This window comes from Kogia breviceps, chromosome 7 (genome assembly GCF_026419965.1).
Source record: "Kogia breviceps isolate mKogBre1 chromosome 7, mKogBre1 haplotype 1, whole genome shotgun sequence".
NCBI lineage: Eukaryota > Metazoa > Chordata > Mammalia > Artiodactyla > Physeteridae > Kogia > Kogia breviceps.
This window is the reverse complement of record NC_081316.1, coordinates 72,126,450-72,144,735: the sequence shown is the minus strand read 5'-3', so window position 1 is coordinate 72,144,735 and position 18,286 is coordinate 72,126,450. Positions and strand designations below refer to the sequence as shown.

The following is an 18,286-nucleotide window of genomic DNA, read 5'->3' as shown; positions in this document are numbered from 1 at the left end:
GACAGAAAAACACACAGCAGATGAAGGAGCAAGATAAAAACCCACCAGACCTAACAAATGAAGAGGAAATAGGTAGTCTACCTGAAAAAGAATTCAGAATAATGATAGTAAAGATGATCCCAAATCTTGGAAATAGAATAGACAAAATGCAAGAAACATTCACAAGGACCTAGAAGAACTAAAGAGCAAACAAGCAATGATGAACAACACAATACATGAAATTAAAAATACTCTAGATGGGATCGATAGCAGAATAACTGAGGGAGAAGAACGGATAAGTGACCTGGAAGATAAAATGGTGGAAATAACTACTGCAGAGAAGAATAAAGAAAAAAGAATGAAAAGAACTGAGGACAGTCTCAGAGACCTAGGGGAAAATATTAAACGCACCAACATTCGAATTATAGGGGTCCAAGGAGAAGAAGAGAAAAAGAAAGGGAGAAATATTTGAAGAGATAATAGTTGAAAGGGAGAAAATATATGAAGAGATGATAGTTGAAAACTTCCCTAATATGGGAAAGGAAATAGTTAATCAATTCCAGGAAGCACAAAGAGTCCATACAGGATAAATCCAAGGAGAAACACATCAAGACACGTATTAATCAAACTATCAAAAATTAAATACAAAGAAAACATATTAAAAGAGGCAAGGGATAAACAACAAATAACACACAAGGGAATCCCCATAAGGTTAACAGCTGATCTTTCAGCAGAAACTCTGCAAGCCAGAAGGGAGTGGCAGGACATATTTAAAGTAATGAAGGTGAAAAACCTACAACCAAGATTACTCTACCCAGCAAGGACCTCATTAAGATTTGATGGAGAAATTAAAACCTTTACATACAAGGAAAACCTGAGAGAGTTCAGCACCACCAAACCAGCTCTACAACAAATGCTAAAGGAACTTTTCTAGGCAAGAAACACAAGAGAAAGAAAAGACCTACAATAAAAAATGCTAACCAATTAAAAAAATGGGAATAGGAACATACATATCGATAATTACCTTAAATATAAATGGATTAAATACTCCCACCAAAAGACACAGACTGGCTGAATGGATACAAAAACAAGACCCATATATATGCTGTTTACAAGAGACCCACTTCAGACCTAGGGACACACACAGACTGAAAGTGAGGGGATGGAAAAAGATATTCCATGCAAATGGAAATCAGAAGAAAGCTGGAGTAGCAATTCTCATATCAGACAAAATAGACTTTAAAATAAAGACTATTACAAGAGACAAAGAAGGACACTACGTAATGATCAAGGGATTGATCCAAGAAGAAGATATAAAAATTGTAAATATTTATGTACCCAATATAGGGGCACCTCAATACATAAGGCAAATACTAACAGCCATAAAAGGGGAAATCGACAGGAACACAATCATAGTAGGGGACTTTAACACCTCACTTTCACCAATGGACAGATCATCCAAAATGGAAATAAATAAGGAAACACAAACTTTAAATGATACATTAAACAAGATGGACTTAATTGATATTTATAGGACATTCCATCCCCAAACAACAGAATACACATTTTTCTCAAGTGCTCATGGAACATTCTCCAGGATAGATCATATCTTGGGTCACAAATCAAGCCTTGGTAAATTTAAGAAAATTGAAATCGTATCAAGTACCTTTACTGGCCACAACGCTATGAGACTACATATCAATTACAGGAAAAGATCTGTAAAAAATACAAACACAAGGAGGCTAAACAATACAGTACTTAATAACGAAGTGCTCACTGAAGAAATCAAAAAGGAAATAAAAAAATACCTAGAAACAAATGACAATGGAGACACGATGACCCAAACCCTATGGGATGCAGCAAAAGCAGTTCTAAGATGGAAGTTTATAGCAATACAATCCTACCTTAATAAACAGGAAACATCTCAAATAAACAACCTAACCTTGCACCTAAAGAAATTAGGGAAAGAAGAACATAAAACCCCCAAAGTTAGCAGAAGGAAAGAAATCATAAAGATCAGATCAGAAATAAATGAAAGAAATGATAGCAAAGATCAATAACAGTAAATGCTGGTTCTTTGAGAAGATAAACAAAATTGATAAACCATTAGCCAGACTCATCAAGAAAAAAAGGGAGAAGACTAAAATCAATAGAATTAGAAATGAAATAGGAGATGTAACAACTGACACTGCAGAAATACAAAAGATTATTAGAGATTATTACAAGCAACTCTATGCCAATAAAGTGGACAATCTGGAAGAAATAGACAAATTCTTGGAAATGCACAACGTGCCAAGACTGAATCAGGAAGAAATAGAAAATATGAACAGACCAATCACAAGCACTGAAATTGAAACTGTGATTAAAAATCTTCCAACAAACAAAAGCCCAGGACCAGATGGCTTCATAGGCAAATTCTATCAAACATTTAGAGAAGAGCTAACACCTTTCCTTCTCAAACTCTTCCAAAAGATAGCAGAGGGAGGAACACTCCCAAACTCATTTAACGAGGCCACCATTACCTTGATAGCAAAACCAGACAAAGATGTCACAAAGAAAGAAAACTACAGGCCAATATCACTGATGAACATAGATACAAAAATCCTCAACAAAATACTAGCAAACAGAATCCAACAGCACATTAAAAGGATCATACACCATGATCAAGTGGGGTTTATTCCAGGAATGCAAGGATTCTTCAATATATGCAAATCAATCAACGTGATACACCATATTAACAAATTGAAGGAGAAAAACCATATGCTCATCTCAATACATGCAGAGAAAGCTTTTGACGAAATTCAACACCCATTTATGATAAAAACCCTGCAGAGGGTAGGCATAGAGGGAACTTTCCTCAACATAATAAAGGCCATATATGACAAACCCACAGCCAACATCATCCTCAATGGTGAAAAACTGAAACTATTTCCACTAAGATCAGGAACAAGACAAGGTTGCCCACTCTCACCACTCTTATTCAACATAGTTTTGGAATTTTTAGCCACAGCATTCAGAGAAGAAAAAGAAATAAAAGGAATCCAAATCAGAAAAGAAGAGGTAAAGCTGTCACTGTTTGCAGATGACATGATACTATACATAGAGAATCCTAAAGATGCTACCAGAAAACTACTAGAGCTAATCAATGAATTGGATAAAGTAGCAGGATACAAAATTAATGCACAGAAATCTCTGGTATTCCTATACACTAATGATGAAAAATCTGAAAGTGAAATTAAGAAAACACTTCCATTTACCAAGAGAAAGAATAAAATATCTAGGAATAAACCTACCTAAGGAGACAAAAGACCTGTATGCAGAAAATTATAAGACACTGATGAAAGAAATTAAAGATGGTACAAATAGGGCTTCCCTGGTGGCTCAGAGGTTGAGTGTCCGCCTGCCGATGCAGGGGACATGGGTTCGTGACCTGGTCTGGGATGATCCCACATGCCGCAGAGTGGCTGGGCCCGTGAGCCTGCACGTCTGGAGCCTGTGCTCTGCAACGGGAGAGGCCACAGCAGTGAGAGGCCCGTGTACCACAAAGAAAAAAAATAAAGATGATACAAATAGATGGAGAGATACCCAAAGCAATCTACAGATTCAGTGCAATCCCTATCAAACTACCACTGGCATTTTTCACAGAACTAGAACGAAAAATTTCACAATTTGTATGGAAACACAAAAGACCTCGAATAGCCAAAGCAATCTTGAGAACGAAAAATGGAGCTGGAGGAATCAGGCTCCCTGACTTCAGACTATACTACAAATCTACAGTAAACAAGACAGTATGTTACCGGCACAAAAACAGAAATATAGATCAATGGAACAGGGTTAAAAGCCCAGAGATAAACCCATGCACATATGGTCACCTTATCTTTGATAAAGGAGGCAGGAATGTACAGTGGAGAGAGGACAGCCTCTTCAATAAGTGGTGCTGTGAAAACTGGACAGGTACTTATAACAGTATGAGATTAGAACACTCCCTAACATAATACACAAAAATAAGCTCAAAATGGATTAAAGACCTAAATGTAAGGCCAGACACTATCAAACTCTTAGAGGAAAATGTAGGCAGAACACTCTGACATAAATCACAGCAAGATCCTTTTTGACCCACCTCCTAGAGAAATGGAAATAAAAACAAAAACAAATGGGACCTAATGAAACTTAAAAGCTTTTGCACAGCAAAGGAAACAATAAACAAAACCAAAAGACAACCCTCAGAATGGGAGAAAAGAGTTGCAAATGAAGCAACTGACAAAGGATTAATCTCCAAAATTTATAAGCAGCTCATGCAGCTCAATAACAAAAAAACAAGCAACCCAATCCAAAAATGGGCAGGAGTCCTAAATAGACATTCCTCCAAAGAAGATATACAGATTGCCAGCAAATACATGAAAGAATGCTCAGTATCATTAATCATTAGAGAAATGCAAATCAAGAGTACAATGAGATATCATCTCACACTGGTCAGAATGGCCATCATAAAAAAAATCTAGAAACAATAAATGCTGGAGAGGGTGTGGAGAAAAGGGAACACTCTTGCATTGCTGGTGGGAATGTGAATTGGTACAGGCACTATGGAGAACAGTATGAAGGTTCCTTAAAAAACTACAAATAGAACTATCATATGACCCAGCAATCTCACTACTGGGCATATACCCTGAGAAAACCATAATTCAAAAAGAGTCATGTACCAAAATGTTCATTGCAGCTCTATTTACAATAGCCAGGAGATGGTAGCAACCTAAGTGTCCATCATTGGATGAATGGATAAAGAAGATGTGGCACATATATACAATGGAATATTACTCAGCCATAAAAAGAAATGAAATTGAGTTATTTCTAGTGAGGTGGATGGACCTAGAGTCTGTCATACAGAGTGAAGTAAGTCAGAAAGAGAAATACAAATACCGTATGCTAACACATATATATGGAATCTAAGGGAAAAAAAGGTCATGAGGAGCCTAGGTGTAAGACGGGAATAAAGACACAGACCTACTAGAGAATGGACTTGAGGATATGGGGAGAGGGAAGGGTAAGCTGTGACAAAGTGAGAGAGTGGCATGGACATATATACACTACCAAACGTATAATAGATAGCTAGTGGGAAGCAGCTACATAGCACAGGGAGATGAGCTCTGTGCTTTGTGACCACCTAGAGGGGTGGGATAGGGAGGGTGGGAGGGAGGGAGATGCGAGAGGGAAGAAATATGAGGACATATGTATATGTATAACTGATTCACTTTGTTATAAAGCAGAAACTAACATACCATTGTAAGGCAATTATACTCCAATAAAGATGTTAAAGAAAAATGATATCTCACCAAAGCTTAAAAAATAAAACAGATACAGCGAACTCTTCTGTTTGAAGGAAGAGTTCCAGTTTTATTTCCCTGTGGACCCCCAGGAGCTGCCAAGCATAGAATGAAATTCCCCATCTATTCCAACTTCTCCAGCAAGCAGGGGACTTCTCCACGGGGTTGAGCCTCTTCTTGAATTCATCCTGAATGACTACTTCTGAAGATGGCTCATCCCATTGTTGACTTTTTAGGAAGCATCCCTTCACTGTGTACCTGTCAGTGCTAATTCTGCCCTCGAGAGAAGAGAATGAGTCTGCTCTCTCTGTCTTTAAATTTCTTAAAACAAAACAGAATAAAACAAAGCACAAACACCTGTGCACTCATTAAATCTATGCTTCTACAGCAGAGGCAGTTTTCCCACAAAGCTAATAAAATTTAACCTTCAAGATGCCTTATCTGCCCAGGCTTCTCCTAGGGCTCTGTTTTGTCTTCTTTTTCTCTAAATGGGGCCCTCCAAATAACTAAACCTCAGGCTCCACAATCCCGGGATTCTGCCCTACCTCCACACTCCAGATTAAGCTTGCCCAGTTTCCACAAGTGCTGTTCCCTGGAAGAGCCACTCCATTTTCTGGTTGCTTTCAATCTGGGATGCTCCCTAGTTTGCCAATTGCCTGCAGACGGGATGTGGCCAGAGCATGGAGCAGGGATGTAATTACGGCCCTGCCTGCAGTCCCCTCCTTCTGTTGAAGGGTCAACCCAGCATTACGCTTGCTTCCTCAGCAGCTCACACTGGACATTAAGTTAAAAAATGCTCCTTAGGTGAAGTGTCATCAAGTGTGTCTCCCCTCCCTGTGTTCCTGCTACACTTCTCATTGGTTTCAGCTTGCCCTTCAGCCTTGTCAAGATCTCCTGGAATGTCAATTCCAACATCCAGCCTTTCAACTTTTTGTCTGCTAAAAAGTATATAAATTTGCTTTCTGTGACCAATAATGTCAGTCTTTTCCCTCAAGCCAACTAGCATCTTGACCTAAGTAGTCCACTTCTTATTAATATTTCCAGAAAGTACAGCAACTGTCTTTCAAGAATAACTTCAAAAAGAAAAATGTCAGTGTCAGAAACTGAACCAGGAGTCTAATATATGCTACAAAGTATCAGCTGTCCATTCTGAGTTGTTCCTTGTTTTCCCTTTAAATGAATACTGTGAGATCATCTCTGAATCTCAACCATAAAGGTTATCCAGCCAGTTGTTCCAAGGAAAATGCTTTTCTTCATAAAATTAAAAGTTAAAATTCTTGGTTTAGGTTTCCAAGTGAAAAAGGAAAAACTTCCAATGTTTATATTAAAATATTAGTATGAGGAGAGTCGATTATTTTTTATTTTTTTTTTTTTGCGGTATGCGGGCCTCTCACTGTTGTGGCCTCTCCCGCTGCGGAGCACAGGCTCCGGACGCACAGGCCCAGCGGCCATGGCTCACGGGCTTAGTCGCTCCACGGCATGTGGGATCTTCCCGGACCAGGGCACGAACCCGTGTCTCCTGCATCGGCAGGCGGATTCTCAACCACTGTGCCACCAGGGAAGCCCCGATTATTTTTGATAAAGAATAAAATGAACATTCATTGTATTTAATCCTCATATAAAATTTAATGTTTTTAAAGTTTAATCTTGAACTGAAGTGTCATATCTTACTTAATATGTTTTCCATATAAAACACATGAACTCTTAATGAAGAGTTTAATAGTAATCATAGTTATCTGAAATTTATTAAACATTTCCTATGTGCCAAGTGCTGTAATATGTACTTTAAACATACTAACATTAAAAAAACCCTGTAACATATAGGCTTTTAGCTTGAGGTAAAGGCAATGTCCAAATGACCATTCTTATTTTAAATCAAATATTCAAAATGAAATGTAATTTAGTTTTTATAAGCATTATGTTATAAGGTAAATATCAATTAAAGTTGAAAAGAAAAAGTAGAAAATCAAACTCTTCTTTATCTAAGGTTTACTTTAGTGATGCAGTTCACCTGTTAAGACACTATATTTCTCCTTGGAACATTTCCAGGAAATGAAGTGATTCAGAAGTTTTGAATAACTCTCAATGCTGTTGAATTACCTCATATGCATTTAAAATGATCATATGGTAATTTGTATAGTGCTTCATAGTATTTCAATGGAACATCCTATCAGCCCCAGTATGAGGAAGCCAAGAAGACATCCCCTGCCTTAAAAGTGATATAAAACTGACTGCAGATGCTTCTCCAGATCACTGGAAGAGAACCAAGCTTATGGGCTACCAATGGTTTTGTATAAAGATTCCTTGAGCCTTCTTTTCTTGACACTCTCCACATTACACCCTAGGTGACTTCATGCATAGTCAGGGCCTTATGAAGATTCCTGAAACTTTATCCACAGCCTGGCTTCTCCCAGGGGTTGCATTTTAGTGGACATCTTCAACTGGAAATGCCATGGGCACTTCAAAGTCAATCACAACCCAAACTTACCTACCAGCTTTTCATTCTCCCAGTCTCAAGCATGATCTTCCCTATATATTCTTCCTCCTAGAGACTTGCAGTCACCACCTAGTAATCCAAGGCAGAATCCACAGCTCTCCCTTTCCATGTACAATACATCACCAAGTTCTTTGAAGCGTGTCTTTTAAGAAGCTCTCCACTCCTTTCCCCATGCCCTGACTTCTGGCCCCATGTTCCTCACAGGGATCACTTCAATTGTCTCTCAGCCTCCACACTCACCCCTCCCCAAAGCCACCCTCTACCTCACAACCACTGTGACCTTTCTAAAATGTGATGGATCACATCACCAACATCTGAAAATCATCCTCTGGCCATGTCACCACCCTTATCTCCCATCACCCACATCCATAAGTGAACCTGCATTATAGCTGGACCTAATACATGACTTTGCAAATGAGGTGCCAGCTGTTGACCTAGTTTCACACCTTTGCATCTAACATTTTGCATCCATGCCTCGTAGTGTCCTTACTCGCCATAAACACTCTGTAGGATTAACATGTCCTTATCTTCAAAATCTCAGATTGAACATACTGTTCAGGGAGGCCTCCTTTACCCCATCCACACCCCACTCCATTCAGATTTAGATACCCAATCCATGTGTGTTCATAACACCCTAATAGCTCCTCAGTTACAGTATGTATCACATAGGTTTTCTTTATTGATTTACTTATTGACCTGTCCCCTGACCCCAGACTTAACTTCCTTGACAATAAAGACTGCATTTCATTCTCTTCAGTATCCTCATTACCTAATGAGGGCACTTTGTTAGACAGCTATTAGGTAGGTAATAGCTACTGACTTTATTCATTCATAAATATCCAATTAAAATATCTTTCATTTGCATTATATTTAATGACAAGCCATATGGATGATTGATTCTAAAGACAAACAGCATAGTAATTAAGACCACATTCCCTCTGTTTCACTTACCATCTGGGAGATCTAAAGCAAATTACTTAATCTTCACATTAATGCTGTAGTGTAGACATTATTATATGACAGATTGGACCACTAAGGCACAAAAAGGTGTGTGATATGATGTATGTAAAGTGATTTGAACAGTTCTTGGTACATAACAAATGTTCAATAGATGTGAGTGGCTACTACCTTCAGTTCCTATTAAATTACAACATAAAATCATGTGGTTATTTTTAAACTGGAAGTCACATCTCTCCTAAAACATGAATGGCAGTTTTTCATCACTGGCAGGGTTTGATTCATACTATCCTGTTCATTTTCTTCCTGGGTTTTTCTTGGAAATCTAAAAGCATGTGGCATGTGAGAAGACTGTGGTACTGATAATGAACGCAAGATAACTGTGCTTAAAAAACAACAACCAAAAAATCATGCTGTGTGGAGCATTGTGTCATGCTGTATATATCTGTATAACTGATGTGTGAGGGAATCAGTGTCATTCAGTCCTAATGCTAAGGCTGTAAAAATAAATGATGACAGAAAAATCAGTCTTTACCTATTACCCAGGAAATAATGAGCATCTCCATCCATGAGAAGCAGGAGGTTTTCATCCTGAACAGCTGTTTTGCATTATCTGTGCTGGTTTCATTAGGAAGGAGTTTGGTGCCTTCAAATCTGTCAGCTGCATTCATGACTAGTAGCCCCAGAAAAATGGTGAAGGAGGCTGCATGTGCTACAAACTTCATGAATGGACCACGCATTATCTTCCCCATCTGCCACAACACACACCAAAAGAAAATCTTAGCTTTGTTCTGTACATTTTGCAAAACACGCATGTGTATACACAAGAATAAATATCTGTGCACTCCAATGTTCTCCTAAGATAATTATGTACCTTTATATAACTAATAATAGAAAAATAATTCCTTATGCTGATATAAAATTTTGGTCACGTTGCTCAGTTACATATGCTGATATTCTGGATTGACGGTTAAATAAATTAATTTCTATTAAATGATGTTTATGTTCTTAAGATATTATATATAATACTGACAAAATATTTTATGAATATAATAATGACAAAAGGCAGAGCATAGTATCACCATTACTCATAAAAAGAAAACTAATTTAGTGGGTGTGAAGTATTGAGGAAGCAGCAATGAAAATATTAATCTGAATCTGCTTTACAATGTATACACCCTTGGTTGATATTTGTCTGCTTGTTGTCCTCATGTGTATTTCACTGACATGGGTGCAAATCAGGCTTCAAGTGATGCTATAAATGGAGTAAGAGTCAGGAGTACCAACAAGAGAACTCCCAGCCCAGGACAGGACAGCAGGGCAGTTCCCATCACATACTGGAAAGATGTCCTGGAATGACACTGGATTGAAAAAAGTCCAAGTGTCTGTTTTTTTTCTTTTACGTCTCTAAATATTTAAATATGGGATAGGAGCAAAAGGTTAAAACATTTGGTCTCGCGTTGGGAAGGGAGTTTTGAGGAAGAATGGGTGAATTCACTGGAGCTGGCCCAGGCGACAGAAACCAAGTAGGGGGTAGGTCTCAAGGGCAGAGGCTGGAAATGGGGACTCAATGGGACCAGTTTGTAAGGGTGGCCCGTAAGGTCTTCAAACCATTTTTTATACTTTCAGAAGCCTATTTGAAAGCACTTTATATAATTTGCTGTTCATAGGCTTTGGGAAAAGGTTTAAAAAAATGTTTTGTGGGATTTTTTGGCTAGAATTGCATCAGTGTGGTAAGAAATGCAGATTGGCAATTACATACATCTCTGGTCACATAACCAACACATTTTAGGTTCAGGTTCCAGTTTCATTCCCTCATTAGCTGAGTAGCAATGAGTGAATTTCCTAAATTATGTGAAAGTCAGATTCTTCATATGAAATATGGAGACAATAAAAGCTCTTGTGCATCTATCATACAGGAATCATTTCCATCTGAGATGCACGAATCCTAGCTGGGACAGAGGGATGGTGTGTGACCAGGATGTGTCTCAAGGGCTCTGTGTATCCCCTGTAATGGTAAACAAAACTCAAATACATGTATGTGAGGATTTTTTCTTAGGAGAGGGCCAATAACTTTCAACAGCTTTTCAAATGAGTTTATTACAACAGAAAAATGTAAAAATTAATAATAATACCACCAACACTTGGCCAGTACTTGTATGTACTGTTTTAAGTGCCTTACCCTGTTAATTTCATGATATAATTACAACAATACAAAGCAGTATATGCTGCTGAAATGCCCATTTTATGGATGAACAAACTGAGGAAGTGAGGTCCAGAAACTAGCTTAAAGGTCACACAGCTTATAAGTGGTAGAGCTGGAATCTGAACCCAGGCATACTTGTTTGAGTTAATGTTTCTATTTGGTTTACAAAACAAGTTGGTATTTTCTCATTGAAGTACATATATATGTAAATTCTTAGAGAACAAATGGTTCTAAGATAAATGCTAAATGCTAAATGGAAGGAATGCAATCAATGTTCTCTGTTCCTACACACTTTATCTGTCTATATGGTTTTCAAAATCATAAAAGTTAGAGCTAGGATGAATCACATAGTTTAGTCCCTTCTCTCTTGATATTTAGAATCTTAGGCCAGGCAGAATATCAGGGTGTGCATGTGCGTGCATGCATGCGTGCGTGTGTGTGTGTGTGTGTTTATCTAGATCAACAGATCAATCGCTCTATCTATCTAGTTTTAAGCCAATGGATCTATACAGTTAGATACATTGCAGACCCAATCCAAGGTTACTTTGTAAAAGGTTGCTGTAAAAATGTCCAAAAACCATACTTCCATAAGTAAATGCTCATTAGATTGAATCAGAGTATTTTTTGTGTTTTTTTAAGATCTTGTTTAAATAGAACTCTCAAATAAAGTTAAAACAAATGGGAGAGAAAGTAGGCTTGATTTTCTTTTGCCTATTGTCCTTAGCAGTGTTTTCTAAAAAAATATGGACTATTAAAAACTGAACATTAATGCGACTTTAATTTCTTTTTCTATGGTGTGTCACATATACAATTTTAATTCTACATTTGCATTATATACAATTTATTGTAATCATGGCTATTTAATCATGTTTTATATAAGATTTAATCACGTGTACAAGATTTATTTAATCATTTATTGCAAGGTTCAATATCTTCCTGGTGAAAAGAGCTATTATTATAAATATTAAACCAATTTTTTAAAGTTCTCCGTTTATTTGACTGTTGTGGAAAACTGGGATTGGGGCATTGACTATTAGTAGTAAAATCCATGGAAAACTTAATTTATTCCTTGTTTTGTTCAGGAGAGAATCAGAAGCAGCCTTCAAAATACAAAATTACAAAAAACTCAAGAGAGCACAAATTAAAATAGGAGAAGAAGAGAAAAAGCTGGAGACATAAAATGGGGTGAGAATAAAGCTACCCACATTAGAGTGTGCCTCAAGCCTGAGAGGTCTGGAACTTGAATTCAGCTGTCTAGAAACATCTAAAGCCAACATTCAGTTATTCAGGGCACGGTGTCTGATCTGCCCCTCACTCCTGACCTGCCTCACCTTCCTTCTTCCCTGCGTTCCTGGTTCTTACACAATATGACTCCTTTATTTTATTCAGAAGGGAGAGAAGAGAATCAAACCAGGGACTTTTGTTGCTTACTAAATATATACTACCAAACGTAAAATACATAGCTAGTGGGAAGCAGCCGCATAGCACAGGGAGATCAGCTCAGTGCTTTGTGACCACCTAGAGGGGTGGGATAGGGAGGGTGGGAGGGAGACGCAAGAGGGAGGATATATGGGGATATATGTATAGCTGATTCACTTTGTTATAAAGCAGAAACTAACACATCATTGTAAAGCAATTATACACCAATAAAGATGTTTAAAAAATAATAATAAATAAATAAAATTTTAAAAATAGAAAACAAGTAAACACATAAACAAAAAACAAACAAAAAGTTGGTTGACAGGAAACGAAAATTGTGTGTTTGGATAGTCATATCTTCTATTTCTTATTACAAATCATTGAGAGTTGTGTTTCTCTTTAAACTAAAGGAGATTCTGGCACCGTTCAATGGACTTTAGGAACTCAAGTGAGTTATTCATTTTAGTAAAATTTGTCATCTATATATTCTGTAATGTAAACAGATTTCTAAAAAAAATAACTGTAAAGAAAAATTGAGCAAGGTGAAAAATTGATGTACCTGGAAAAATGACTGAAAGTAAGCATTGAAAGAAATACCTGCTTTTAAATATTATATCATACTCTTTTAAAGTATTTACTGATGATCAAATAACTATCAAATACCAATAGTAGCAGAAAAGGTTGAAGATAGCTTAAGCCAAATGATTTGAAATCACAGCATGACCTATTTTTACTATAATGAGTATAAAACACATTTGGGTTATGGTGGAAAAAGAGAACAAGGACAGAAAGAATTTCTTAAAGAAAAGAGCAGACTTGAGGACAGAAAACCAAACTTTAAATAGAAACAGGGACTCTGTCAAGGTGCATAGGCCTGCAATTTGATCTCGCTTAATTTTCATGGATGCTTTGGAATTTTTTAATATTTTAAATAATATTTTAAATAAAAGCATCAATATAGCTTGAGCAATCTCCCTCCCATTTAAAAAAATCAATTCTCTAAACTGTAAATAATATTTATATATATTACTAAAGGGAAAAATGTAAAATAGATTTTATCATCATGCTTCAAACATTAAAAAGCAGTAAAATAGATTTTAGATATGACAAAAAATACCTTGACAGTGTCCTTTTAATTTGATTATTTGCCTCAGGGTTCATAAACGAGGATGCAAAACAGATGCCAGAAAGAAACATGACCAGGGAAGAAGAAATAGTGAGGGAAATCAGGTTAATTAGGATTCAATCAAAATTTAAGAAATGTGCAACTCTAAGGGCTGCCAAAACTTGTCTGTCAAAACACCAAACACTCTGGAAGGCATTTTGCTTTTTTTTTTTTTTTTTTGGCTGTACGCGGGCCTCTCATTGTTGTGGTCTCTCCGGTTGCGGAGCACAGGCTCCGGATGCGCAGGCTCAGCGGCCATGGCTCACGAGCCTAGCCGCTCCGCGGCATGTGGGATCTTCCTGGACCAGGGCACGAACCCGTATCCCCTGCATCGGCAGACGGACTCTCAACCACTGCACCACCAGGGAAGCCCGGCATTATGCTTTTGAACTCACTGGATATGGGGAGGCACACTTATTCACTTTAGAAGAGATATTATAATTTAACTGATCACAGAGTAATAACAAGGATAATTCAGAACACCACCCAACTTTTAATTCAGCTTAAATCTCTGAAGACCCAGGAAATATGAGTAGAAGCAGAACAGAGGCTACATACATAGATGTAGCCTATGTTCTAGTAAGGAGAATTAATTCTTTTTTCAAAGTGAAATCTGTCATTCCTATGAAAAAGGGAAGAAAAGAAAAATCTTAGCTTTCTAGAAAAAACTCCATGCTATAAATTTCTAATTCTAGTAAATGTCACTATTTTTATTTTATTTCCCTCCTTTTTATCTTATTTATAAATATATAAGGCCAACTTTTGGCCTTATATATTTAAGGGAAAAACATTTATAATGACAGATTTTACCCTCAGGAGAAAATGCCAAGTTTCCAGCAGTTCCTACCATCATCAATGGAAGTAATTATGAAGTTCCCACTATGTAAGGCTTTTGCACCAGCTTCCTACCATAAGCCATTTACTAACATTCCTATAAGGTTAAAGCACCAAATATATGACTAAGTAATAATAATAAGAAAATATGTTGGTAATGGTGATATATATCTTTGCACCCACATGTTACAAATATTTGAAAATAAGTCATGCCCAGATTTAACAACAGCAAGTGATTCAACTGGCATATCTACATGGCACATAAATAGATGGTCCAGCAGACCTTTTAGCCACATAGCTTTAGAATTATTTCAGTCTGACTCTAAGAGTTGAAACTTAGTTCCAGAAATGTGGTTTCAAAAACATGAAGAATAAGACTGTTGGCAATGCAGGGCAGACAAATCTCTATGCCTGTTAACAGAATGACAGCTCAACACTTTCCAAACTTCTGTTGCACTAATGAAAGTCTAGGTCCATCTGAACAAATTAATTTCATCAAATTCTGGGCAGAGTTTGCCAAAAACAAAAAAGCAGGCTATATATATATATATATATATATATATATATATATATATATATATTTTTTTTTTTTGTCATAACGCGGGCCTCTCACTGTTGTGGCCTCTCCCGTTGCGGAGCACAGGCTCCGGACGCGCAGGCTCAGCGGCCATGGCTCAAGGGCCTAGCCGCTCCGCGGCATGTGGGATCTTCCCAGACCGGGGCACAAACCCGTGTCCGCTGCATCGGCAGGCAGACTCTCAACCACTGCGCCACCAGGGAAGCCCTGTCCTTTATTTATATTAAGATTTATCTGGTCATATTCGCTAAAATAAATACAAAACAAAAACTTTCATCTCAAATTTTGCCAGAGGAGAAATAACAAAAGGAAACATGTTCTTTTAGGGTGTTATTTGAGATATCTGCTCAATGCATACCTCATCAAAAATGTAAAAATATATGCATAAGCGTAACTAGAGAGAAGACAAATAGGAAGTATACTGAGGTTTTCCTTCGCATATTAATAGTGGTAGTATTACAGGTGAATTTTCTCTTTCCATTGCTTTCTTTATTTCTTATAGCAAATATATGTTATTTTTATAATATTAAAAATAATACGATTATTTAAACCCAACTCTGACTTCCCTGAAATTTTTATTTGGGAAATAGAATTTTCTTTGCTTAACTGACTCTGATATATAAACCAAATACACTTCTAGGAGCTAACAGAGGTGCAGGCTTCACAGACATACCTTGCTGCATGGAGCAAACCAGTAAATGAGAGCCAGGAAAGGCAGTCCGATGGCAACGGCGAGGACCACAAGAAACTTGACTGCCGTGGTCTGCTGCCGCAAACCGGAAAGGTTCTCATACCATATGGACAGAAGCTGCTGTTGACAGTTTGGATGAGCTACAAACTAGCAGGGGAGTGACAAAACATTTAACAGCTTGATTAAAGATTCAGCATAAACTCTTTTCTTGCATTCTAATATTATGTTCTGTTCTTGCCCATGAAAAATATTGTTAGAATTAAAGAACAAATGTAAAATATCTAGTGGGCAGGTGTCAAGCAAGATGGCAGGGGGTTCTAATATGTATTACATAAATTCAAAGATTCCAACTTTTGCTTTATGACTAACGGGTTTTCCTTCAAAGCACAAACAAATCTTGGAAATTTAATATTGGAAAAAGATTCATCAATATTTTACAAAAGGACTTTTATGAGTATATGTTTTTTTTTCCATCTAGAAGGAGTGATATAAAGATCCTGCTAGATCAGATGTCTAAATACTTTTTTTAAAAAAGCATACGACCTTTTCTGCACTGACCTAAAATGCTAAACTTATTTTATACTAGGCTCCCATTTGCATATGGGTCTTTTTCTAGACTGCCTATTCTATTCCACTGATATTTCTTTTTATTCCTGCACCATAAACTCTTTCAATTAAATTTCACTCTTTATTTTTCAGAATTTTTTATTCTTACATATATATTGCTTAAAAATGAACCCTACATATGACAGAGAGCTGCATTATTTAATATAGAAAAAGCAACAACTCAAAATAACAATTGGTAAAGAATATTAAAAATTAGACAAAGGACAGGTTATATAAAGGAACTAAAAATGTTTCTTAAGCATGGTTAACCTGGAAGATAATTAAATCAAGATACAATGTTTGTCTTCTCAGAATGGTAAGATTTAATAATACCCATTATGTATGTAGCACAGGGAGAGCAGCTCGGTGCTTTGCAGTGACCTAGAGGGGTGGAATAGGGAGGACGGGAGGGAGGCTCAAGAGGGAGAGGATATGGGGACGTGTGTATGCATATGGCTGATTCGCTTTGTTGTGCAACAGAAACTAACATAGTATTGTGAAGTAATTATACTCCAGTAAAGATCCATTTTAAAAAAAGAAAAAATATAATAATACCAATTATGAGTGGAAGAAATAATCCCTCTCACACACTGTTGATGTGTGTAAACTGGTGCACCTTTTCTGAAGGGAAATTTAGCAAATGTTTTGAAATAACAAAAAAATAAAGAAAATAATAAACACCCTTAAATAGTAAACTGACTAAATGAACATAACGATATAAATAAACATAACGATATGCAGCCTTTGAAAAGATTAAGTGGATGTTTATTTACTGATATGTGAAGATGTTCAAGGTATAAATTTATGGAGAGAAATATAATATTGATTAACTACTCTCCGTTAAGAATTGAGAAGACAGAAAGAGGGCATGTCTATATTGTTTGAAAGCTTACCATAAGTCTGTGTTACTTTTATTAGAAAACCTACCTTTAAAAACTGTTTTTTTTTAAAGATATCTTACATAACATAAGAAAGCAGTCAAGGATAGGGGTTACCACATGAAGACAGGGATAAAAATACTCCACAAATAAAGATGAAGGAGATCCAAATGCTCTAAAGAAGGAATAGAAGGCATTGGTCTGGAATTGGAATATATTAACAAATGGGAAAACCGAGTTGGGTCTTAAATAATGATGTTCCTATCCTATAACAAATGCCTTATAGTTTGAACACACAAAGCCATTTTTATATCATTAGTTAAGTAAAATAAATTGTCAATCACTACATAAACAAGTCTAGATTTTAAAGAATGGCATTAGTGTAGGTTAAATGTCTCACAACCAGGCACTTAGAATTGTTAGAGAGCCTACCTAGTGCAATTAATTAGAAAAACCCAGCTTAAGCTAATTATGCCAACCCTTCATCCTGATTTAGCACCAATAGAAACTGAAATAATGTAAAAGGGGCTTCAGGCCTGACCTTACTTTTTTTACGTCATATTTAATGGCAAGTTTTAAACGGCTGAGATTTGGACGACCGTGATCTCCACCACTGTGGTGTATTTCAACATCCCCGTTCAGAATGGCCTCTACTTCTTCGGTATTTCTGCACAGATCGAGGAGTCCAACAACAAAATCTTTGCACTGCATTGACAGTTTTTTGTAGTCATTCTAGGAAAGACAAAGCAAAGCAAAAAACAATAATGTAGAAGTAGCAAATTTTACTATGTTATGCTGCAGAATTTATCAGTGATTTGACAGTCTGTAGAGGAAAACACCTCTATTTTTAGGCTTACTATTCTTTTAACATCTTCAATTGCTGTTCTGCTGAGTGATCTCTGAAATATCTTAGCACAATAAAGATTTTCTTTATATCCTGAAAGAGGAAATTTGTCTAAAACATAACCAAAGTTATCAAAAAGTACTGCACTGTGCCAAACTCATCTGCTGATTCAGGAAAAAATATAAAGTAAGCAACGTTTCCCACAGCATGCTCATACTATTTTGCATACATATATCTCTTATGTTCATAACTTCATCAGCTAGGTACATAATATATATTTGCTAGACAAAAGCAAACATATATCACTTATCT

General features: G+C 36.7%; 1 protein-coding gene across 3 annotated transcripts in view; it reads right to left on the bottom strand.

The window, feature by feature from the left end:
• TRPC6 (transient receptor potential cation channel subfamily C member 6) overlaps positions 1 to 18,286 on the bottom strand; it is a 133,254-nt gene that overhangs the window by 22,541 nt on the left and 92,427 nt on the right. For all 3 annotated transcript variants that reach the window (XM_067039468.1, XM_059070716.2, XM_067039469.1), the window contains 3 exons: positions 17,677 to 17,862; positions 15,629 to 15,793; positions 9,290 to 9,506 (listed from right to left, as the gene is read on the bottom strand). In XM_067039468.1, the coding sequence (XP_066895569.1) occupies positions 9,290 to 9,506; positions 15,629 to 15,793; positions 17,677 to 17,862 (568 nt within the window). The remainder of the gene's footprint in view (positions 1 to 9,289; positions 9,507 to 15,628; positions 15,794 to 17,676; positions 17,863 to 18,286) is intronic.